The 26,561-nt window shown below is 38.9% G+C and overlaps 1 protein-coding gene across 2 annotated transcripts in view; it reads left to right on the top strand.

Annotated features, from left to right (window-relative positions):
• TFCP2L1 (transcription factor CP2 like 1) overlaps positions 1-26,561 on the top strand; it is a 91,494-nt gene that overhangs the window by 25,810 nt on the left and 39,123 nt on the right. For both annotated transcript variants that reach the window (XM_053698081.1, XM_053698082.1), the window contains exons 3-11: positions 19,981-20,057; positions 20,169-20,274; positions 20,956-21,062; positions 21,187-21,339; positions 21,428-21,538; positions 21,653-21,744; positions 23,509-23,557; positions 24,313-24,363; positions 24,454-24,547. In XM_053698081.1, the coding sequence (XP_053554056.1) occupies positions 19,981-20,057; positions 20,169-20,274; positions 20,956-21,062; positions 21,187-21,339; positions 21,428-21,538; positions 21,653-21,744; positions 23,509-23,557; positions 24,313-24,363; positions 24,454-24,547 (840 nt within the window). The remainder of the gene's footprint in view (positions 1-19,980; positions 20,058-20,168; positions 20,275-20,955; positions 21,063-21,186; positions 21,340-21,427; positions 21,539-21,652; positions 21,745-23,508; positions 23,558-24,312; positions 24,364-24,453; positions 24,548-26,561) is intronic.

Genomic DNA, 26,561 nt, shown 5'->3' on the forward strand with positions numbered 1-26,561 from the left:
TTTGATAAGATTATATCGGCAGGCACTTTTTTAGACACCTTTCTCTTTAGGGGCTTTCCCAAATCATAGGCAGAGCCTCATTTTCGCGCCGGTGTTGCGCACTTGTTTTTGAGAGGCATGACATGCAGTCGCATGTGTGAGGAGCTCTGATACATAGAAAAGACTTTCTGAAGGCGTCATTTGGTATCGTATTCCCCTTTGGGCTTGGTTGGGTCTCAGCAAAGCAGATACCAGGGACTGTAAAGGGGTTAAAGTTAAAAACGGCTCCGGTTCCGTTATTTTAAGGGTTAAAGCTTCCAAATTTGGTGTGCAATACTTTTAAGGCTTTAAGACACTGTGGTGAAATTTTGGTGAATTTTGAACAATTCCTTCATATTTTTTCGCAATTGCAGTAAAAAAGTGTGTTCAGTTTAAAATTTAAAGTGACAGTAACGGTTTTATTTTAAAACGTTTTTTGTACTTTGTTATCAAGTTTAAGCCTGTTTAACATGTCTGAACTACCAGATAGACTGTGTTCTGAATGTGGGGAAGCCAGAGTTCCTTCTCATTTAAATAAATGTGATTTATGTGACAATGACAATGATGCCCAAGATGATTCCTCAAGTGAGGGGAGTAAGCATGGTACTGCATCATTCCCTCCTTCGTCTACACAAGTCTTGCCCACTCAGGAGGCCCCTAGTACATCTAGCGCGCCAATACTCCTTACTATGCAACAATTAACGGCTGTAATGGATAATTCTGTCAAAAACATTTTAGCCAAAATGCACACTTATCAGCGTAAGCGCGACTGCTCTGTTTTAGATACTGAAGAGCATGACGACGCTGATAATAATGGTTCTGAAGGGCCCCTAAACCAGTCTGATGGGGCCAGGGAGGTTTTGTCTGAGGGAGAAATTACTGATTCAGGGAACATTTCTCAACAAGCTGAACCTGATGTGATTACGTTTAAATTTAAGTTGGAACATCTCCGCATTCTGCTTAAGGAGGTATTATCCACTCTGGATGATTGTGACAAGTTGGTCATCCCAGAGAAACTATGTAAAATGGACAAGTTCCTAGAGGTCCCGGGGCTCCCAGAAGCTTTTCCTATACCCAAGCGGGTGGCGGACATTGTAAATAAAGAATGGGAAAGGCCCGGTATTCCTTTCGTCCCTCCCCCCATATTTAAAAAATTGTTTCCTATGGTCGACCCCAGAAAGGACTTATGGCAGACAGTCCCCAAGGTCGAGGGAGCGGTTTCCACTTTAAACAAACGCACCACTATACCCATAGAAGATAGTTGTGCTTTCAAAGATCCTATGGATAAAAAATTAGAAGGTTTACTTAAAAAGATGTTTGTTCAGCAGGGTTACCTTCTACAACCAATTTCATGCATTGTCCCTGTCGCTACAGCCGCGTGTTTCTGGTTCGATGAGCTGGTAAAGGCGGTCGATAGTGATTCTCCTCCTTATGAGGAGATTATGGACAGAATCAATGCTCTCAAATTGGCTTATTCTTTCACCCTAGACGCCACTTTGCAATTGGCTAGGTTAGCGGCTAAGAATTCTGGGTTTGCTATTGTGGCGCGCAGAGCGCTTTGGTTGAAATCTTGGTCAGCTGATGCGTCTTCCAAGAACAAGCTACTTAACATTCCTTTCAAGGGGAAAACGCTGTTTGGCCCTGACTTGAAAGAGATTATCTCTGATATCACTGGGGGTAAGGGCCATGCCCTTCCTCAGGATCGGCCTTTCAAGGCCAAAAATAAACCTAATTTTCGTCCCTTTCGTAGAAACGGACCAGCCCAAAGTGCTACGTCCTCTAAGCAAGAGGGTAATACTTCTCAAGCCAAGCCAGCTTGGAGACCAATGCAAGGCTGGAACAAGGGAAAGCAGGCCAAGAAACCTGCCACTGCTACCAAGACAGCATGAAATGTTGGCCCCCGATCCGGGACCGGATCTGGTGGGGGGCAGACTCTCTCTCTTCGCTCGGGCTTGGGCAAGAGATGTTCTGGATCCTTGGGCGCTAGAAATAGTCTCCCAAGGTTATCTTCTGGAATTCAAGGGGCTTCCCCCAAGGGGGAGGTTCCACAGGTCTCAGTTGTCTTCAGACCACATAAAAAGACAGGCATTCTTACGTTGTGTAGAAGACCTGTTAAAAATGGGAGTGATTCATCCTGTTCCATTAGGAGAACAAGGGATGGGGTTCTACTCCAATCTGTTCATAGTTCCCAAAAAAGAGGGAACGTTCAGACCAATCTTAGATCTCAAGATCTTAAACAAGTTTCTCAAGGTTCCATCGTTCAAAATGGAAACCATTCGAACAATTCTTCCTTCCATCCAGGAAGGTCAATTCATGACCACGGTGGATTTAAAGGATGCGTATCTACATATTCCTATCCACAAGGAACATCATCGGTTCCTAAGGTTCGCATTCCTGGACAAGCATTACCAGTTCGTGGCGCTTCCTTTCGGATTAGCCACTGCTCCAAGGATTTTCACAAAGGTACTAGGGTCCCTTCTAGCTGTGCTAAGACCAAGGGGCATTGCTGTAGTACCTTACTTGGACGACATTCTGATTCAAGCGTCGTCCCTTCCTCAAGCAAAGGCTCACACGGACATTGTCCTGGCCTTTCTCAGATCTCACGGATGGAAAGTGAACGTGGAAAAGAGTTCTCTATCTCCGTCAACAAGGGTTCCCTTCTTGGGGACAATAATAGACTCCTTAGAAATGAGGATTTTTCTGACAGAGGCCAGAAAAACAAAACTTCTAGACTCTTGTCGGATACTTCATTCCGTTCCTCTTCCTTCCATAGCGCAGTGCATGGAAGTGATAGGTTTGATGGTAGCGGCAATGGACATAGTTCCTTTTGCGCGCATTCATCTAAGACCATTACAACTGTGCATGCTCAGTCAGTGGAATGGGGACTATACAAACTTGTCTCCGAGGATACAAGTAAATCAGAGGACCAGAGACTCACTCCGTTGGTGGCTGTCCCTGGACAACCTGTCACAAGGGATGACCTTCCGCAGACCAGAGTGGGTCATTGTCACGACCGACGCCAGTCTGATGGGCTGGGGCGCGGTCTGGGGATCCCTGAAAGCTCAGGGTCTTTGGTCTCGGGAAGAATCTCTTTTACCGATAAATATTCTGGAACTGAGAGCGATATTCAATGCTCTCAAGGCTTGGCCTCAGCTAGCGAGGGCCAAGTTCATACGGTTTCAATCAGACAACATGACAACTGTTGCGTACATCAACCATCAGGGGGGAACAAGGAGTTCCCTGGCGATGGAAGAAGTGACCAAAATCATTCTATGGGCGGAGTCTCACTCCTGCCACCTGTCTGCTATCCACATCCCAGGAGTGGAAAATTGGGAAGCGGATTTTCTGAGTCGTCAGACATTGCATCCGGGGGAGTGGGAACTCCATCCGGAAATCTTTGCCCAAGTCACTCAACTGTGGGGCATTCCAGACATGGATCTGATGGCCTCTCGTCAGAACTTCAAAGTTCCTTGCTACGGGTCCAGATCCAGGGATCCCAAGGCGGCTCTAGTGGATGCACTAGTAGCACCTTGGACCTTCAAACTAGCTTATGTATTCCCGCCGTTTCCTCTCATCCCCAGGCTGGTAGCCAGGATCAATCAGGAAAGGGCGTCGGTGATCTTGATAGCTCCTGCGTGGCCACGCAGGACTTGGTATGCAGATCTGGGGAATATGTCATCGGCTCCACCATGGAAGCTACCTTTGAGACGAGACCTTCTTGTTCAAGGTCCGTTCGAACATCCGAATCTGGTCTCACTCCAGCTGACTGCTTGGAGATTGAACGCTTGATCTTATCGAAGCGAGGGTTCTCAGATTCTGTTATCGATACTCTTGTTCAGGCCAGAAAGCCTGTAACTAGAAAGATTTACCACAAAATTTGGAAAAAATATATCTGTTGGTGTGAATCTAAAGGATTCCCTTGGGACAAGGTTAAGATTCCTAAGATTCTATCCTTCCTTCAAGAAGGATTGGAAAAAGGATTATCTGCAAGTTCCCTGAAGGGACAGATTTCTGCCTTGTCTGTGTTACTTCACAAAAAGCTGGCAGCTGTGCCAGATGTTCAAGCCTTTGTTCAGGCTCTGGTTAGAATCAAGCCTGTTTACAAACCTTTGACTCCTCCTTGGAGTCTCAACTTAGTTCTTTCAGTTCTTCAGGGGGTTCCGTTTGAACCCTTACATTCCGTTGATATTAAGTTATTATCTTGGAAAGTTTTGTTTTTGGTTGCAATTTCTTCTGCTAGAAGAGTTTCAGAATTATCTGCTCTGCAGTGTTCTCCTCCTTATCTGGTGTTCCATGCAGATAAGGTGGTTTTACGTACTAAACCTGGTTTTCTTCCAAAAGTTGTTTCTAACAAAAACATTAACCAGGAGATTATCGTACCTTCTCTGTGTCCGAAACCAGTTTCGAAGAAGGAACGTTTGTTGCACAATTTGGATGTTGTTCGCGCTCTAAAATTCTATTTAGATGCTACAAAGGATTTTAGACAAACATCTTCCTTGTTTGTTGTTTATTCCGGTAAAAGGAGAGGTCAAAAAGCAACTTCTACCTCTCTCTCTTTTTGGATTAAAAGCATCATCAGATTGGCTTACGAGACTGCCGGACGGCAGCCTCCCGAAAGAATCACAGCTCATTCCACTAGGGCTGTGGCTTCCACATGGGCCTTCAAGAACGAGGCTTCTGTTGATCAGATATGTAGGGCAGCGACTTGGTCTTCACTGCACACTTTTACCAAATTTTACAAGTTTGATACTTTTGCTTCTTATGAGGCTATTTTTGGGAGAAAGGTTTTGCAAGCCGTGGTGCCTTCCATCTAGGTGACTTGATTTGCTCCCTCCCATCATCCGTGTCCTAAAGCTTTGGTATTGGTTCCCACAAGTAAGGATGACGCCGTGGACCGGACACACCTATGTTGGAGAAAACAGAATTTATGTTTACCTGATAAATTACTTTCTCCAACGGTGTGTCCGGTCCACGGCCCGCCCTGGTTTTTTAATCAGGTCTGATAATTTATTTTCTTTAACTACAGTCACCACGGTATCATATGGTTTCTCCTATGCAAATATTCCTCCTTAACGTCGGTCGAATGACTGGGGTAGGCGGAGCCTAGGAGGGATCATGTGACCAGCTTTGCTGGGCTCTTTGCCATTTCCTGTTGGGGAAGAGAATATCCCACAAGTAAGGATGACGCCGTGGACCGGACACACCGTTGGAGAAAGTAATTTATCAGGTAAACATAAATTCTGTTTTGCCATGATTCAGAATAATCAGTATTCCTTCTTTCAGACTGTCAGTTTTATTTTTTGGGAAAATTCATATGAATTTATATTTTTCTTACCTTAAAATTTTCAATTGACTTTTTTTCTAAATTGCGGGCTGTTAGGCTCGCGGGTGCAGAAAATGCTTCAATTTATTGCGTCATTCTTGGCGCAAGACTTTTTTTTGGCGCAAACATTTTGTCATTTTCGGAAGTTTTCACGTGATTGCGTCATTTTTGATGTATGTGTGTTGCGGACGTTTTTGGCGCCAAAAAATGTGGGCGTCATTCTTGGCGCCAAAAAATATGGGCGTTATACTTGGCGCCAAAATGTGGGCGTCATACTTGGCGCCAGTTTTTTTCACATTATTTCAGTCTCACTTTTCAGTTGCTTCTGGTTTCTAGAGGCTTGTTCTGTTTTGCATTTTTTCCCATTCCTGAAACTGTCATTTAAAGGGACAATCAACACCAGAATTTTTGTTGTTTTTAAAGAAAGATAATCCCTTTATTACCCATTCACCAGTTTTGCAAAACCAACAGTTATAATAATACACTTTTTACCTTTGTGATTAACTTGTATCTAAGCATCTTCTGACAAACCCCTGATCACATGACATTTTATTTATTATCTATTGACTTTCATTTTTGCCAATTAGTGCAGTGTCTGCCACAATCCACGGGCATGCTCAAAATGTTATCTATAGGGTTTACCTGAACTAGCTCTCCCCTGCTGTGAAAAGCAAATACAAAGCATGTGATTAGAGGCGGCCTTCAAGGGCTTAGAAATTATCATATGAGCCTTCCTAGGTCTAGCTTTCAACTAAGAATACCAAAAGAACAAAGCAAAATTGGTGATAAAAGTAAATTGGAATGTTGCTTAAAATTACATGCCCTATTTGAAACATGAAAGTTTTTTTTGGCCTTGACTGTCCCTTTAAGGAATTTGATAATTTTGCTTTATATGTTGTTTTTTCTATTACATATTGCAAGATGTCACTACCTGACCCTGGATCAGAATCTACTTCTGGAAAGTCGCTGCCTGATGTTGGTTCTACCAAAGCTAAGTGCATTTGTTGTAAACTTTTGGTAACTGTTCCTCCAGCTGTAGTTTGTGTTAGTTGTCATGATAAACTATCTAACGCAGATAATATTTTCATTAGTAATAATTCATTACCTGTTGTTGTTCCTTCAACATCTAATGTTCAGGATGTTACTGTTAATGTAAGAGAATTTGTTTCTAATTCTATTCGGAAGGCTCTGTCTGTTATTCCTCCTTCTAGTAAACGGAAAAGGTCTTTTAAAACTTCTCATATTTCAGATGAATTTTTAAATGACCGCCATCATTCTGACTTATCTATCTCTGATGAGGATCTATCTGGTTCAGAAGATTCTGCCTCAGATATTGACACTGATAAATCTTCATATTTGTTTAAGATGGAGTTTATTCGTTCTTTACTTAAAGAAGTGTTGATTGCATTAGATATGGAGGAGTCTAGTCCTCTTGATATTAAAACTAATAAGCGTTTAAATTCAGTTTTTAAACCTCATGTAGTTATTCCAGATGTATTTCCAGTTCCTGATGCTATTTCAGAAGTAATTTCTAGGGAATGGAATAGTCTGGGTATTTCATTTACTCCTTCTCCAAGGTTTAAGAAATTGTACCCTTTGCCATCTGATAGATTAGAGTTTTGGGAAAAAATCCCCAAAGTTGATGGGGCTATCTCTACTCTTACTAAACGTACTACTATTCCTACGGCAGATAGTACTTCTTTTAAAGATCCTTTAGATAGGAAGCTTCAATCCTTTCTAAGGAAGGCTTATTTATGTTCAGGTAATCTTCTTAGACCTGCTATTTCTTTGGCTGATGTTGCTGCAGCTTCCACCTTCTGGTTGGAGGCTTTAGCGCAACAAGTGTCAGACCATAATGCTTATAGCATTGTTAAACTTCTTCAACATGCTAATAACTTTGTTGCGATGCCATTTTTTATATAATTAGAATTGATGTCAGGTATATGTCTTTAGCTATTTTAGCTAGAAGAGCTTTATGGCTTAAGTCTTGGAATGCAGATATGACTTCTAAGTCAACGTTGCTTTCTCTTTCTTTCCAAGGTAATAAATTATTTGGTTCTCAGTTGGATTCTATAATTTCAACTGTTACTGGGGGGAAGGGAGCCTTTTTGCCTCAGGACAAAAAAATCTAAAGGTAAATATAGGGCTGCTAATCGTTTTCGTTCCTTTCGTCAGAGTAAGGAACAGAAGCCTGACCCTTCCCCTAAAGGAACAGTTTCCGTTTGGAAACCTTCTCCAGTCTGGAATAAATCCAAGCCTTTTAGAAAGTCAAAACCAGCTCCTAAATCCGCATGAAGGTGCGGCCCTCATTCCAGCACAGCTGGTAGGGGGCAGGTTACGATTTTTCAAAGATATTTGGATCAATTCGATTCAAAGTCTTTGGATTCAGAACATTGTTTCACAAGGGTACAGGATAGGTTTCAAGGTAAGACCGCCTGTGAGATTTTTTCTCTCATGTATTCCAGTAAACCCAGTAAAGGCTCAGGCATTTCTGAAATGTGTTTCAGATCTAGAGTCGGCTGGGGTAATTGTGCCAGTTCCAGTTCTGGAACGGGGTCTGGGGTTTTACTCAAATCTGTTCATTGTACCAAAGAAGGAGAATTCCTTCAGACCAGTTTTGGATCTAAAAATATTGAATCGTTATGTAAGGATACCAACATTCAAAATGGTGACTATAAGAACTATTCTGTATTTTGTTCAGCAAGGGCATTATATGTCTACAATAGACTTACAGGATGCATATCTTCATATTCCAATTCATCCAGATCACTATCAGTTCCTGAGATTCTCTTTTCTAGACAAGCATTACCAGTTTGTTGCTCTTCCGTTTGGCCTAGCAACAGCTCCAAGGATCTTTTCAAAGGTTCTCGGTGCCCTTCTCTCTGTAATCAGAGAACAGGGTATTGCGGTATTTCCTTATTTGGATGATATCTTGGTACTTGCTCAGTCTTTACATTCTGCAGAATCTCATACGAATCAACTTGTGGTGTTTCTTCAAAGACATGGTTGGAGGATCAATTTACCAAAGAGTTCCTTGATTCCTCAGACAAGGGTAACCTTTTTGGGTTTCCAAATAGATTCAGTGTCCATGACTTTGTCTCTAACAGAAAAGAGACGTCTGAAATTGGTTTCAGCTTGTTGAAACCTTCAGTCTCAATCATTCCCTTTGGTAGCTTTGTGCATGGAAATTCTAGGTCTCATGACTGCTGCATCGGACGCGATCCCTTTTGCTCGTTTTCACATGAGACCTCTCCAGCTTTGTATGCTGAACCAATGGTGCAGGGATTATACAAAGATATCACAATTAATATCCTTAAATCCCAATGTTCGTTCTTCTCTGACTTGGTGGTTGGATCACCATTGTTTAATTCAAGGGGCCTCTTTTGTTCGTCCAACCTGGACTGTGATCTCAACAGATGCCAGTCTTTCAGGTTGGGGAGCTGTATGGGGATCTCTGACAGCGCAGGGGGTTTGGGAATCTCAGGAGGCGAGATTACCAATCAACATTTTGGAACTCCGTGCAATTTTCAGAGCTCTTCAGTTCTGGCCTCTTCTGAAGAGAGAATCGTTTATTTGTTTTCAGACAGACAATGTCACAACCGTGGCGTATGTCAATCATCAAGGTGGGACTCACAGTCCTCAGGCTATGAAAGAAGTATCTCGGATACTTGTATGGGCGGAATCCAGCTCCTGTCTAATTTCTGCGGTTCACATCCCAGGTATAGACAATTGGGAAGCGGATTATCTCAGTCGCCAGACGTTACATCCGGGCGAATGGTCTCTTCACCCAGAGGTATTTCTTCAGATTGTTCAAATCTGGGGACTTCCAGAAATAGATCTGATGGCTTCTCATCTAAACAAGGATCTTCCCAGGTATCTGTCCAGATCCAGGGATCCTCAGGCGCAAGCGGTGGACGCGTTGTCACTCCCTTGGAATTATCAACCTGCTTATATCTTTCCGCCTCTAGTTCTTCTTCCAAGAGTGATTTCCAAAATCTTAATGGAGCGTTCGTTTGTACTGCTGGTGGCTCCAGCATGGCCACACAGGTTTTGGTATGCGGATCTCGTTCGGATGGCCAGTTGCCAGCCTTGGGCACTTCCGTTAAGGCCAGACCTTCTATCTCAAGGCCCATTTTTCCATCAGGATCTCAAATCCTTAAATTTGAAGGTATGGAGATTGAATGCTTAATACTTAGTCATAGAGGTTTCTCTGACTCAGTGATTAATACTATGTTACAGGCTTGTAAATCTGTATCTAGAAAGATTTATTACCGAGTTTGGAAGTCTTACATTTCTTGATGTTCTTCTCATAAATTCTCTTGGCATTCTTTTAGAATTCCTAGAATTTTACAATTCCTTCAGGATGGTTTGGAAAAAGGTTTGTCTGCAAGTTCCTTGAAAGGACAAATCTCTGCTCTTTCTGTTATTTTTCACAGAAAGATTGCTAATCATCCTGATATTCATTGTTTTGTACAAGCTTTGGTTCGTATTAAGCCTGTCATTAAGTCAATTTCTCCTCCTTGGAGTCTTAATTTGGTTCTGAGGGCTTTACAGGCTCCTCCGTTTGAACCTATGCATTCTCTGGATATTAAATTACTTTCTTGGAACTTTTTTTGTTCCTTTTGGCCATCTCTTCTGCTAGAAGAGTTTCTGAGTTATCTGCTCTTTCTTGTGAATCTCCTTTTCTGATTTTTCATCAGGATAAGGCGGTGTTGCAGACTTCATTTAATTTTTTACCTAAAGTTATGAATTCTAACAACATTAGTAGAGAAATTGTTGTCCCTTCTTTGTGTCCTAATCCTAAGAATTCTCTGGAGAGATCTTTACATTCTTTGGATGTAGTAAGAGCTTTGAAATATTATATTGAAGCTACTAAAGATTTCAGAAAGACTTCTAGTCTATTTGTTATCTTTTCTGGTTCTAGGAAAGGTCAGAAGGCTTCTGCCATTTCTTTGGCGTCTTGGTTAAAGTCTTTGATTCATCATGCTTATGTGGAGTCGGGTACAACCCCGCCTCAAAGGATCACGGCTCATTCTACTAGGTTAGTTTCTACTTCCTGGGCTTTTAGGAATGAAGCTTCTGTTGATCAGATTTGCAAAGCAGCAACTTGGTCTTCTTTGCATACGTTTACTAAATTCTACCATTTTGATGTTTTTTCTTCTTCTGAAGCAGTTTTTGGTAGAAAAGTACTTCAGGCAGCTGTTTCAGTTTGATTCTTCTGCTTATAATTTCTGTTTTTTTCATTATGTGATTAAAACTTTTTGATTTGGGTTGTGGATTATTTTTTCAGCGGAATTGGCGGTCTTTATTTTATTCCTCCCTCTCTAGTGTCTCTTGCGTGGAAGTTCCACATCTTGGGTATCTGCTATCCCATACGTCACTAGCTCATGGACTCTTGCCAATTACATGAAAGAAAACATAATTTATGTAAGAACTTACCTGATAAATTCATTTCTTTCATATTGGCAAGAGTCCATGAGGCCCACCCTTTTTGTGGTGGTTATGATTTTTTTGTATAAAGCACAGTTATTCCAATTCCTTGTTTGATGCTTTCGCTCCTTTCTTATCACCCCACTTCTTGGCTATTCGTTAAACTGAATTGTGGGTGTGGTGAGGGGTGTATTTATAGGCATTTTGAGGTTTGGGAAACTTTGCCCCTCCTGGTAGGAATGTATATCCCATACGTCACTAGCTCATGGACTCTTGCTAATATGAAAGAAATGAATTTATCAGGTAAGTTCTTACATAAATTATGTTTTTTTTTTTTTTTTTTTATTAAACCCTCTTTTAGATTCAACAAAAATGACTGTCATCTTTGAAATGTAAATTAATTACTCATGTTTTTGTAGCATGCACAAATGTGGATATTCTTTTAAAAATCTTAAATGAGTTCCTCCTTCACAATTTCAGCAGCAAACATTCTGCAATTTCCTAACTTGTTGAAGAGCGTATTTCTATGTCCATAAAGTGCTTGTGATATCATGAATAATAGGCACTGAAATCCGTGCTGTTCACTGGCAGTGCTCAAATCGAAAGCAGTGGCTGCAGCTGCAAGAGTATCCACTGATTAACATACATCTGTGAAGTTAATTTGTTTGGGGGGGTCAAAACTGCTTGATGTGTACAAGAACGTATCAGACTTAATAAAGCCAGTGTGCATGCATGTGCACAATGCTGTTCATGGAAGACTTTTCCTTATCAGATGAAGCAGCGCTCACAGTTCGCTTTTGTGGCTTTAACATAAGATCAGTTATCCACAAGGGAAAGCAGTGTTCTCCACAGAACATTTTGCCAGCCAGGTGGCATTTTGAAGTAAAATATATATAATTTTCTGCTATCCAAAGCACAAATGAATTGTATAAGTTAACATAAATGTATTTAATGATAATTTGTGCAATAAAAATGTTACATTTTCAACTTGAGCATAGTCGCTCAAGTCATAGGAAAGAATTTTAAAAATGGATGAGTTTCATTCATCAATTGTGTAGTATATACTTATCTTCTGCGATTTGTACTTTGTAATGATAGAAGGATAAGCGCTGTTCCTCCGCCCGCCATATTCATCAATTGATTGACAGATGACCAATCTGCAATCAACTAATCGTTGTTTCCCTCCAGGAGGTTCGGCCCCTTTGCACAGACGTCATGGCCCGCAGCGGGAAACAACGATTGGTGGATAATCAATTGATGAATATGGCGGGCGGAGGAACGGTGCTTATTCTTCTATCGTTGCAAGGTACAAATTGCAGAAGATAAGTATATACTACACAATTGATGAATGAAACTCATTCATTTTTAAAATTCTTTAGTTATGCTCAAGTTGACACTCGCTTTTAATATTGGCTAAAACTTTAGCCAGGTAGTCCGTAAAATCAGCTGGGTGGTGCACCCGCTAAAAAGGTCCTGGGGAGAACACTGTAAAGGATCACATGTGTTTGAACATTCATACAAACGTTCAGGTTTCAGTTTTGTAGAATTCAGTATAATTATTCAAATGTTATATTCAAAAGCTAACCTAGATATAATAGAGCATGGAAATCTGACTAGGAGAACTTTTTTTTTATTTTTTATTTGGTATTACTGAGTGTTTGTGTAAGGTGTGATTTGTACTAAATATATTCAAATTGATAGCGAAACTGGTAACTTCTTCATAGTGTGGAAAAAATCTAAACAAAGCCTCTACAACTGTGCAGTTAGGGAGGTTGTTTTACTGATTGACTAACTTATGAAGTTGTGGTAAGGTGACTTGCATGGTGAAGTGAGAACCACTCTTCAGATTTACTGGTCAAGCACCTAATTATTTTGCCAAGATTTCTACCCACTTAGTCTGTTGCAGAAGAAAAAAACAAACAGACTTTGCACAATTTAAATGACTGTTTTGTTCTTACTGAAATAGTTAAATGTTGATCTCTTTATACACCTTTATAGCCAACAACTGAGCCTTCTGTAAGATGAATGCTGTTTTTAGCGTGATCTCACAGCCACAGCTCTACGGCTCCCTCGTGCATTTTACCACAGCTCTGTAACTTAGTGACTCTTCACCAGTGTGTTTCTAGTAATTCTGTAAACAGTCAACTTTTGCAGGATGGACTTCAGTGGCGAACTGAACAGGTTTGTGCGAAGACCTGAAATGTTGTAATTACCATCTTTTCGCAGGTCTGCATCACTGTATTATGATTTTGGCTTTTTTTTTTTTTTTTTTCAAATCTGAGGGAGTGTTTTGTTTTCCCAGTTCTCACCTGTTTTCTTTCACCTGTTTCCCTGTGGAGAAAGTCTTGTTCTTGAGAATTGGCCAGCTTGGGTGATGCTAGGACCCCTGCTCTGAAACCTGCACCCTGCTGCCTTTTGTAGGTGGGGGGGTAGAGGAATATCCTGATGTACACCAAGTGGCTGTGATTTAAAATCACTCCCTTCTCACAGGTATCTATATCACTTTTCTTCATCTTCCATTTCAATTTTTTATCTAAAAGGGGCTCGTCATACATCCTGTATACAAAGTGCCAGGTATATTTATAAAACTTTGTTTAAAAACTGTTTTAAGTTTGGTTAAAAAAAAATAAACATTAAAATCTGCTTTTAGAGGGATTACCTGTGCTGTCTGTATGTTCACAGAATACAGCTGATGTGGAGGAATAGTATTGGCTAATGTTACCAGACACCTGGGCAGATAGTGTGTCTGTATGTAGATATTTTGTTATGTGTTGCATGGGCTACAGATGATTTGCATGATTAGATGTGTGTGTGTGCGCGTGTAGCCGCAAAAGCCCTTTGTTAATGTGACAAATGTAGTAGCTAAGGCACTCAAACATTCGGTCCTGGCATTAATCACAATTTAAAACCAGAAGCTCTAGCCCTTCCCAGAGAGCTCTTGTGTTATGAGTTTAGTGGATGGGACAAAATGCTTTATGTATTAGCACAGACAAGGGAACTAACCTGTAAACACCAGCTGTAACCTTGAGCAAGAGCTTGACAATTCCAGTTGCCATGAGTATGCAATGGTCATATTACTAGCTATTTAGCTAAATCATTCTTATTGGAGTCTTGGGGTATGATTCTCTAAAGCTCACTGGTCTGGCAAGATTATCTAAGAAGTCTTGTCAGTACTAGGAGGTCCCTAAAATAATAGTATAAAAGCAGATTTTCATTTGAGAGCTGTTTATCTTGCTCTGCGGTTCTGGATCTGAAGGAGAAATTCATACATTACACTAATACTAAATAAAAAAAACAAAAAACAATTGTACTTTTTCTCTCCATGCTGGCAAGTTTTTGATTATTGCTTCCTTAGTATGCATTGTGAGTCAAAATGATCCACCCCTGTGTTATCCCAGAGTTTACACATTCTATGCCAATATTATATTGTGGCACCTAATGAAAAGGGTTACTATTTTAAAGGGACACTGAACTCAAATTTTTTCTTTCGTGATTCAGATAGAGCGTGACATTTTAAGCAACTTTCTAATTTACTCCTATTATCACATTTTCTTCATTCTCTTGGTATCTTTATTTGAAATGCAATAAAGTAAGTTTAGATGCCGGCCCATTTTTGGTGAACAACCTGGGTTGTTCTTGCTGATTGGTGGATAAATTCATCCATCAATAAAAAAAAGTGCTGTCCAGAGTGATGAACCAAAAAAAAGCTTAGATGCCTTCTTTTTCAAATAAAGATAGCAAGAGAACGAAGAAAAATTGATAATAGGAGTAAATTAGAAAGTTGCTTAAAATTGCATGCTCTATCTGAATCACGAAAGAAAAAATTGGGTTCAGTGTCCCTTTAAGTCTACCCAGCCATTGGTGTTCTGAGCTATTTTTTCTTAAAGTGCAGAAGAAAAATACCTAACATTGATGATGGCTCCTATTTAATGGTAACATTTAGCAGCTTGGTAGCTACTGGTCCTGCCATGGGTAAATTTGAAGTGTCACATAGAACTGCGAAATCTATCCCTCACACAGTGTGATCTATGTCAACCCTAAAGAATTAAGACTGACTATTCCTTGAAGCTGTATATAGTTTGTTTGTTTGTTTTCTCCCTAAATGCAAGATACGTGAAAAAAATAAAAATGCACATTCTTAATTTTGCAGAAATGTTAGTCTTAGTCTAGTTGCAGCTATGCACTACCTTGCTGATTTCTAATTGCTTCTTCCTAAACAGCCATGCCTACCAGGTTGGGCTGTTTGACTTTTCTGTATTGAGTTTTCTCACAAAATTTTTACAGCAGTTGGCATGACATCTAGTTGCTGATTTGGAAACCTTGATGAATTTTAATTGCATACTATCAGGTTAATTACTGGGAACTGTAATGTTTATAGCCAACCGCTGTTTGTCAGATGGGAGGAATAGCTAGTAACCTAGAACACTCTGACCCCCAGGCACTGTTTGCATGAGCTGGTAACAGCTCTGCCTCTTAGATTTGCCTTTACTTGGCTTCTAGTCATAGGCAGGAATTTCATTACCTTTCTTAGACATGACCCACGTAAGCATAATACATAAATATCCTTAAAAAAAACAACACTAAAGGTAATTTATGTGCACTTCAGCTTTTTAGCAGAAAGCTCTTCTTGGGTTTGGGAAGTTAATTGTTGTTTACTGTGCATTTGAATTTGCCCTCGCCGGAATGCGATAATCGGCCATTACAAGTGGCTGGTTATTGCTACCGCAAGGTTGCGGTAGAAATTAGCGCTTATAAAATTAACCAGAGATCAGATCTCTGTTTAATTTTATAAATATGCCCCCAAAATACAGTGTAGTGTATCTTACAAAAAATACAAATTGTACCAACTAAAGTTGGCAGGAGTGGGGCATTGAAAAGTGCCTTTACATTGCGTTCTAAGGGAACTGCGTGTTCCCTGTGTGTGTGTGTGTATGTATGTATGTGTATATGTATGTGTATATATATATATATGTGTGTGTGTTTATGTATGTATATATATATATACACACACATATACATATATATATATATATACACACATATACATACACACAAACATATATATATATATATATATATATATATATATATATATATATATATATACATATACACACCCTGTTCCAAATTATTATGCAAATTCTATTTCAGTGTCACAAAGATTAAATATTTTTTTTCCGTTTAACTCATGGATGGCATTGTGTCTCAGGGCTCTTTTGATCACTGAAAACAATCTCGGACACCTGTGAAAATTAGATTGCCAGGTGAGCCCAATTAAAGAAAAAACTATTAAACGAGGGTGTTCCACATTATTAAGCAGAGCACCATTTTCAAGCAATATGGGGAAGAAAAAGGATCTCTCTGCTGCCGAAAAGAGTGAAATAGTTCAATGCCTTGGACGAGGTATGAAAACATTTGATATTTCACGAAAACTTAAGCGTGATCATCGCACTATTAATAGATTTGTGGCTGATTCAGAGCTCAGACAGGTTCGTGCAGATAAAGGCACATTGAGGAAGATTTCTGCCAGATCCATGCATCGGATCAAGAGAGCAGCTGCTAAAATACCATTACATAGCAGAAAACAGATATTTGAAGCTGCTGGTGCCTCTGGAGTCCCCCGGACATCAAGGTGTAGATTACTCCAGAGTCTTGCAACTGTGCATAAACCTTCCATTCGGCCACCACTAACCAATGCTCACAAGCAGAAACGGCTGCATTGGGCAGAAAAATACATGAAGACTAATTTTCAAACAGTCCTGTTCACTGATGAGTGCCGTGCAACCCTGGATGGTCCAGATGAATGGAGTAGTGGATGATTGGTGGATGGCCACCCTGTTCCAACAAGGCTGTGACATCAGCAAGGCGTTGGTGGAGTCATGTTTTGGGCTGGAATCATGGCAGGAGAGCTGGTCGGCCCCTTTAGGGTCCCCGAAGGTGTAAAGATGACCTCTGCAAAGTATGTGGAGTTCCTGACTGACCACTTCCTTCCCTGGTACAGAAGGAAGAACTATACTTTCAGTAATAAAATCATCTTCATGCATGACAATGCACCATCTCATGCTGCAAATAATACTTCTGCATCAATGGCTGCTATGGGGATAACATGAGAGAAAGTCATGGTGTGGCCTCCATCCTCCCCTGACCTCAATCCTATTGAGAACCTTTGGAGCATTCTCAAGCAAAAGATCTATGAGGGTGGGAGGCAGTTTACATCCAAACAGCAGCTCTGGATGGCTATTCTGACATCTTGCAAACAAATTCAAGCAGAAACTGTCCAAAAACTCACAAGTTCAATGGATGCAAGACTTGTGAAGCTGCTATTAAATAAGGGGTCCTATGTTAAAATGTAATGTGACCTGTTAAAATGTTTAAAAAGTTAAAATGTTGTTCAAAGTTTGATTGAAATAGCTTTTGATTTCAGTAAATATGCTGCAAACACAACAAATAACAATGATCAGTTCTTTACAAGCTATAAAGTGTTTTGAAACTTACTGTGCGTAATAATTCGGAACAGTGCATTGTAAGTTTTTTATTTAAAAAAAAATACTGTTATCATTAGGAGGTTTGTTCAATAAAATTTGAATTGTACTCTTAATAGTTGATAACATGACTGTTGTTTACATCAATTATTTAGGTAAATGAGAAAGATATCATTGGCATAATAATTTGGAACAGGGTGTATATATATATATATATGTGTGTGTGTGTGTGTGTGTTAATATGTATATACACATATTAACACATAAATATATATGTATATAATACATATATACTTGCCCCCTTCGCTCTTAGGCATCAGAACAAGGCTCCCATTGGAGCCTATGGAATCTCGCGTTCGCGTTGTGCTTAACTTGTAATACCAGCGGATATTAGCGTGCGCTGGTATTACTCAAAGCCACCCCAAAAGATATAAAAAATCACAATAATAATAAAAAGTATATCCAAGCTAAAACTGCAGTTCAGCTGTTAGCCCATATAGGGCCAGATTACCAGTGGAGCACAATTGTTTGCGCCAGAGTGATAAGGGGTTTATTGCGGTTGTTTGCGCTCGTCGGGCTTACCGCTGATATTGCAAGTTCAAAGTAAACCCGATCACTTGAGCACAATAACAATTTACGCTAGAATGATTACTGCGACTTCAGAGCTCTGGTTAACTGTTTTGCTAAAATAAAAAGTTGCACAAAACACATCAAAAATACATTACAAACTATAGTTACTCATAATAACACCATCTAATAAACATAAAAAAAAAAAATATAGCACACAAAAGTTATAAACTCTCAAAGGTGTGTGTGTGTGTATATATATATATGTATATGTTCATTGGAGCCCTTTGCAGTTAAAGTGAATGTAAATTTTGATGCTAAAGTGCCCGGTTTTTAAAAATTGGATTAAAAGCAGGGGCACTTTAATTCATCAAAATTTACATTTTACTCGTGTTGTGAAAAAATACTTACCTTTTAAACTTGACAGCCGCTTCAGCTTCCCCTGGTCGTCGCAAAGCCATTTCTGACGTCAGAAATTATGGATAGGTCATCCTCCAATCATGGCTCCCCCCCCCCCGGGGGAATCAGTGTCTGATTCAATGTCGTGATTGGAGGAAGCCGGATTCCTCATTTTAGACCCAGGAAGAGGCTTTGCGACGGGTGGAGGAAGCTGGAGCGGCTGTCAAGTTTAAAAGGTATTTTTTCACAACACAAGTGAAATGTAAATTTTGATGAATTAAAGTGCCCCTGTTTTTAATCAATTTTTTTTAAAAAACCGGCACTTTAGCATCAAAATTTACATTCACTTTAAGTAGATAAGTAAAAAATACCTATTTATGCAATATTATAGTGTATATTTGTTAATCCAATGTTCTGCACATAGAGTGAACGCACACGCAATCTAGAAGTTTGGCTTTTTGCGCAAAAAGCTTACTTATAGCGCAATTAATGCTGGAGCGTTAATTAGTGCTCCACTTGTAATCTGGCCAATTATGGGACTTTGATTTGATTTTTTTATCTTTTCAAGAACCCACATTTTTTTCTTTCATGATTCAATTTTAAGCAAGTTTTTAATTTTACTCCTGTTATCAATTTTTCTTCTTTCTCTTGCTATCTTTATTTAAAAAGCAGGAATATAAAGCTTAGGCCCATTTTAGGTTCAGCACCCTGGATAGCGCATGCTTTTTGGTGGCTGCATTTTAGCCACCAATCAGTAAGCGCTGCCCAGGTGCTGAACCAAAAATGGTCCGGCTCCTAAATTTTACATTCCTGCTTTTCAAATTTAGATGGCAAGAGAACAAAGAAAAATTGATAATAGGAGTAAATTGGAAAGTTGCTTAAAATTGTATGCTCTATCTGAATCATGAAAAAAACTAATTTGGGTTTAGTATCCTTTTAATTTATTTACATAACAAAATGTCTGTATCTGCCCCTTAAAATGCATATGTGCCCAAAATTATTTAAACAAAATCTGTGTGCTATTATACTCCATTTAGCAATTTATAGTCACTTTAACTAGCTTCTATGTCATTTTAAGCACATTAAAAAAATGCAATTCCAAATTAAAGGGATATGAAACTCAAATATTTTTTCCTTTCATAAATTAATAGGAGTAAATGAGAAAGTTACTTAAAATTGCATGCTCTATCTGAATCATGAAATAAAAAAAAATTGGGTTTCATATCCCTTTATTGGATTCCCCTGAAATACTCTTGTGACAAACTTCTTATCATATAGTAGAACAGGCTGCTAATGTCCCTTGAGTACTGGGAGTGAACAATTTTTTTTTTCTTCAATTTAAAATTTAAACTGCCTTCACTCTTACTAGTGAGCTTGAAATTCTGCATTTTTGTGTCCAGCCATTACTGGAATGTCAGCTCCTGCCCTAACTAGTTCTCCGGTTTAATTTCCAGAAAAGCTACTACAATTTTCAAATGGTAAGTTGGCATGATATTCTTGTCTTAGAGGTTAAGAATTTCCTGCAAAAGGAGCAAACACTTTGTGAGTTTGTGTTGTGAATCCTGTTTGTGTTTGCGTTTGCACACTAGTTCCCTCACACCCCATTACAAATAGCAGCCACTTCATACATTGTTGTTCCTATTACTTTCCATAAAATTGTCTAGCCTGGAATCTTTATTTGTTTATATACCACTTAGTAGATCAGTAACCACAATCTAAATAATGTGTTCTGAGCGCTGTTGTATGTCTCATTCATTCCAGGACAATCTTATGAAATCCGGCTCCTTGACAACAGAAAATTGGGAGACTTCCAAGAACTAAATACCAGATATGTTAAGGTATAGTGTCTATCTAATGGCAATGCTTGAAGTTCTATTGACAGGAATGTCCTAAAACACATGCCAGACATTTTTTTTTATTTACACTTTTATTTTTGTTTACTCTTTTAGAGTATCATTCGGGTTGTTTTCCATGACCGGCGGTTGCAGTACACAGAGCATCAGCAGTTGGAAGGCTGGCGGTGGAGTAGACCAGGAGACCGCATCTTGGATATAGGTCAGTGTCAATATCTAAAATAATCAATAGGAGTTTGGAAGGTGTGTGGTCTTCACTAGATTAGAAGATGCAACAGACTCTGTCTGGAATCTATATTACAGTATACAAAGTATGTTTGTCTAATCCAGCAGAAAATAAACATGTTGTCAGTTAATTAGAAAAGTATTGCAATATGTGTTTTAATTCTTTAAGAAAAAAACAGTCTTGCAATTACTATTATTTCTATATCGGCCGTTCCTTCAAGTAAAATTACCTGGTTGCTGTGAATTAGTAGCTCTAACCTTTTATTATGTTAGCTCCAGTCTTCTTGATGCCATTCAATATTCTTTTCTGCAGATGGAAAACATCTTCACACAATGGGGCCATTTATCAATGTTTGGCGGGCATGATCCACTGTAGTGGATCATGTCCGCCAGACATCGCTGAATACCGACCGCATACGCTGTCGGCATTAAACATTGCACAAGCAATGAAGGCTTGCACGGAATTAGGGGTATTCGGGGCCATTCACCCTTGATAATTCGGCCTCCAAGTCTTGGTATTCAGGTTTACATGTAGAATTAAACCATTTTGTTGGATTTGTATGATGGTTGTCTGGCTGTAACCAACAGGAAATTCAATCTAGGCAAATGTGTGTTCTCTGTTCATTGTAACCTCTCTTAATATTTTTTTTTTCTTCAGATATCCCATTGTCAGTTGGTATATTGGATCCCAGAGCTAGCCCAACACAGCTCAACACTGTAGAATTCCTGTGGGATCCATCCAAGCGATCTTCAGCTTCTATTCAGGTATTTATCTTTAAAATAAAAATGATATTAATATACACTCTAATATCACATAGTGAAATAATATATTATAATATTTAATCCTGTGAAATAGGTTTTAGTAACTATGTTGTGCTACCTTTCCCAGGTACATTGTATCAGTACAGAATTTACTCCCAGAAAACATGGAGGTGAGAAGGGCGTCCCTTTTCGGATTCAGATTGACACTTTTAAACAAAATGAAAATGGGGAATACACAGAGCACCTGCACTCTGCCAGCTGTCAGATCAAAGTGTTTAAGGTATTGGTCTTTTCTGTTTTTAATGTTCCTACTAAGTGGAATCAGCAGTGTCCATCAAGGTTTTTTTTATCTTTTAATCTGTTTGTAGCCTAAGGGTGCTGATCGGAAACAAAAGACTGACCGTGAGAAGATGGAAAAGAGAACTGCTCAAGAAAAGGAGAAATACCAGCCATCCTTTGACACTACAATATTGACAGAGGTAAGTTACATGTTTACAGATCTTGTGGGGAAGAAGAAAAAATACTTAATCGAGTGGATGGGGATATCACATCACAGCAGTGACACATTGTAACTCTTCTCATTGCTTATACAGTGTTCGCCGTGGCCAGATTTGCCATATCAAAGCAATCAATCCTCATCCCCAGGATACAACAGTTCTCCAAACAGTTTCAGCATTGGAGATGGGTATGTTTTTGCATGCCTCAGACTGTGTATAATAGATCCCAGCTAATATGTTCTATGCATAGATTCTGTCTCTGAATATTCACTACGGCTGCTTGATCTTACTCTATTAGTGAAGCTGTTATATTAACTAGGTGTTCTTTGCCATTTATAGTTAAAAGAAAATGGAGCACATATAATAAGCAGTGTATTTTTTAATTCTTGCATTTTACCTGAATCCTGAACAAAAAAAATCCAAAACAGCTAATGGGAATCCACTACCTATAGAGACTAACTTGTGTGCTCTTTCTCCAAACACAGATGAGACCTTCTCTTCTATGCTTACGTACCTTTTTTTGAATGTTTAGCTGCTAAAAGTGGGTTAAATGGGTTAAACAAAATGTTGTGTTGGCTGCCAGTTTCAGTTATGTTGCAATAATAGCTCTATCATAATTGTGTATATACTATGCAAGGAGGAGTTTTCCAGCTAACAGAAGTTATGAGTATTTTATCAAAATGAAAACTGTCTTTTTAATTGTCTGAATGTCAATTTTTAATGTAGATAATTTATTTTTGTCATTAAAAATACATTTGCAGGTGTGGTCAGCCTTAAAATAGGTTCAGCATGTTCAGCACTACTGCCATGGGCAGCGACCCTAATTGTAATTTAATTTAACCCTCTACAAACTTGGGGTTCTATTCCAGTTGTTATTGTCATGTATTTGTGCTGAGTTCATGAGTAGGGCCACACACTGATACTAATTATTTGTAAAACTATAGCTACATAAACGGACTAATCAAAAGAATGCAATAAAGGAGAAGGGTCCTGCTGTAGAACACTTACTATATATAATCCTTTAGAAGAGCTGCGTTAAGTGGTTTATACAGACTTTTGTGGGGTTTTCAAATTAAGCAATTCCAGTACATAAGGAAACTGTTTTCAAATGTGTTCTGTTTGTTTGTAAACCAGTGAGATATTTTGCATTAAGGACCTCATAAATGTTATGCCACTCAGTCAGAAATTAGTTATCTTATTCAACAACCTTGACCATGTGAAAACCCCATTTTAAATGTACCTTTAAAGGGACAGTAAACACGTTGATATTTGTATATACAATGCTTATGTGTAGTCAATGACAATACATTGCAAAGTTTATATTTGATTTATTTTCCTCATATTCATGTATATTAGCTCTGAAAAATGTCTTATTCTCAGAACTTGAAATGCACCCCGCTGACTTCTCAAGGCTAAACCTGTAAAATGTTTCCCTTATTGGCATTAACTGATAACTGCAAAATAAATTAATTTTTTATGCTAACGTTATAACTGTGGCTAGCTTTGTTATCAGCCCAGATTGGCTGCTCCAAATAAGGCCAATAGTGGATGAACTTTGACTATCGAAAAATAACTGCTGTAAAAGGATGTTTTGTTGTAAAAACATTTTGACTTGGCTGATATGATATTGTGTACTGTCCCTTTAAAATCACACTTTTAAACTTTGAAAATTGTACAAAATTAAATATGTTGTCATCAGATCCTTTAGAGCATGTAATTTTAAGACTATCGATCCGAGAAAACTATGGGGGCGTTTAACCCCCCCACGGGGTTAAACGCACAGTAGAAATACTGCTCGGGACTTGCAAAGCACTTCTGGTCCCAAGAAGAAAACACCACATGTTCCAAACAGCAGCACTAGTTGCACAACTCAGATGTTGTTACATGTTATTTTATGTTCCCTTTATTTATATGAGGTCTTTCTAATGCTTTGCTCATCTTTTCCGTTTTAGGAATTGTTCCCCAACCCCACAAGTAGAGCCTCCTCCACTGAGAAATGATGTAAGTATGCTTGACATGTGCAGCCTTATGATTTACATGTCCTCATATTAGAGACAAAAAAGTCTAGAATTCATATGTAAGGGCATTCTTTTACAAATCCAAACAATCTCTTCATGCCGTTTTTAAAACTGACAGGCAATGCACAACTGGATCATGTGATATAATCTTACTGGCTAATAAGGAAACTTCCACAAATCTGATTATTTTTTTCTGAAGCACACCTATCAAAAAGGTTTCTTTGATACCCCTTAAGCAGCTTGTTTGCACTTCTTTAGAAATAGATGAATATCCACTACATTAGTAGATATATTTCCAATCCTATGACAAAACTTGAAGTTTGATTCATAGCGAGCATTATTTTAGCTTGCACAGTCATTTATACTGTCTGATACCTGGTATCTCGCTGTCTATTGTAAAATCCTCATTAATGTCACATAAACAATAACTTATGCTTATACCAGTAAACCTTCATTTTATTCTTCAATCATTGATACACAGTTGTCGTATTTCTCACATAACCATCTTAAAGGGTACAAGAAAAATACAATTTTGCTAACGGTAAAATAAATGCTCTTGAAAGTCTGTGTAAACATTCCAAATACTGTTATTGGGTTTTTTTTATGTAAGCACAGGACTAGAAACGATTGCTATGTGTCAGTCTTTGTTTACTAATACAGTTGGCAGCTCTCTTGTGGGAGTAGTAATTGGTAAGAAGTTCTTAGGAACTAATATATTGCATCATTCTCCCCAAATAGAAAACTGCTCTTGGAGTACAAAATGAAGTTTGGAATCGGGATGAAAAAAAAGTAAAGCTTTTATTATATTTTTATTTTATGTTGGCTTTAGTCTGCTGATTCTAAAGTAAAAATAAATAAATGTTTTTTTGTTCATTGCAGCCTCTTCTTCCTAACGCATCCATTCAAGAAGTTCAGCAGTGGTTGCAGCGCAATAGATTCCCTCAGTATTGCAGACTTTTCTCTAATTTCTCTGGTAAGTTAGTCTTCATCATCATTAAACACTAGTCAAGCTATGCTTATGCCTTGGACCAGTTTGACTAGAAGGCGCTTTCATTTGTAAATTTTAGACAAGTGGGCCAGGATCTTGCTTTATATCTCCTAGCCCAAAGAGCACTTCATAAACCGGGCACAATCATATATCTGGTATCCGTTTTTTCTTAAGATTTTTGGAGCTCTGTTTTCGTTCTTCTTTTATGGCCTACAAGGAATTTAAAGTCCAGTTTATTGAAAGTCCAGTTTATTGATGTTATCAATTTTGCTTAGTTCTCTTGGTTATATTTTTTTAAAGAGTAATTCTTGCTCAGCTCAGGAGCATGCACATGTTGTTTTTTTTTTTTTAGCCATCTGCCAGCAGCGTTTGCAACAGTGTTTATTGCAAAGGTATACATTGTTGCAAATGCTGCTCTCATAGGGCAAGATCAGAAGTCGTGTGGCAAATCAGTTGCGAAAATTATGGCTTTTTCACATTCGGTGTTGCACAGCTATTACAAGTTGCAAAATAACTTATTTTCTCTTGTTAAGTGTATCCAGTCCACGGATCATCCATTACTTGTGGGATATTCTCCTTCCCAACAGGAAGTTGCAAGAGGATCACCCACAGCAGAGCTGCTATATAGCTCCTCCCCTCACTGCCATATCCAGTCATTCTCTTGCAACTCTCAACAAAGATGGACGTAGTAAGAGGAGTGTGGTGTATTATAGTTAGTTTTTTAACTTCAATCAAAAGTTTGTTATTTTTAAATGGTACCGGAGTGTACTGTTTCATCTCAGGCAGCATTAGAAGAAGAATCTGCCTGTGATTTCTATGATCTTAGCAGAAGTAACTAAGATCCATTGCTGTTCTCACATGTTCTGAGGAGTGAGGTAACTTCAGAGAGGGAATGGCGTGCAGGTTTTCCTGCAAAAAGGTATGTGCAGTTAATATATTTCTAAGGATGGAACTTGCTAGAAAAATGCTGCTGATACCTGATTAATGTAAGTTAAGCCTAAATGCAGTGATTTAATAGCGACTGGTATCAGGCTTATTAACAGAGATACATACTCTTTTAAAAGTGTTATATAAAACGTTTGCTGGCATGTTAATCGTTTTTATATATGTTTGGTGACAAAACTTATTGGGGTCTAGTTTTTTCTCCACATGGCTGGCTTGATTTTTGCCTAGAAACAGTTTCCTGAAGCTTTCCACTGTTGCAATATGAGTGGGAAGGGCCTATTTTAGTGCTTTTCTGTGCAGATAAAAATACTGACAGACATTCAGCTTCCCTCTGCTTGATACAGGACATCTCTGAAGGGCTCTAAAGGCTTCAAAAGTCGTGTTTGAGGAGGGTAACAATCACAGTAGACTGTGGCAGTTGTTGTGACTGTGTTTAAAAAACGTTTTTGTCATTTATTATTCTGTTTTTGTTAAGGGGTTAATCATCCATTTGCAAGTGGGTGCAATGCTCTGCTAACTAGTTACATACACTGTAAAAATTTCGTTAGTGTAACTGCCTTTTTTCACTGTTATTTCAAATTTTGTCAAAATTTGTTTCTCTTAAAGGCACAGTAACGTTTTTTATATTGCTTGTTAACTTGTTTTAAAGTGTTTTCCAAGCTTGCTAGTCTCATTGCTAGTCTGTACAAACATGTCTGAAACAGAGGATACTTGTTCATTATGTTTAAAAGCCATGGTGGAGCCCCATAGGAGAATGTGTACTAAATGTATTGATTTCACCTTAAACAGTAAAGATCAGTCTTTATCTATAAAAGAATTGTCACCAGAGGGGTCTGTCGAGGGGGAAGTTATGCCGACTAACTCTCCCCACGTGTCGGACCCTTCGCCTCCCGCTCAAGGGACACACGCTAATATGGCGCCAAGTACATCAGGGATGCCCATAGCGATTACTTTGCAGGACATGGCTGCAATCATGAATAATACCCTGTCAGAGGTATTATCCGGATTGCCTGAATTGAGAGGCAAGCGCGATAGCTCTGGGGTTAGACGAGAT

The sequence above is a fragment of the Bombina bombina genome, chromosome 1, assembly GCF_027579735.1.
Source record: "Bombina bombina isolate aBomBom1 chromosome 1, aBomBom1.pri, whole genome shotgun sequence".
Classification (NCBI taxonomy): Eukaryota; Metazoa; Chordata; class Amphibia; order Anura; family Bombinatoridae; genus Bombina; species Bombina bombina.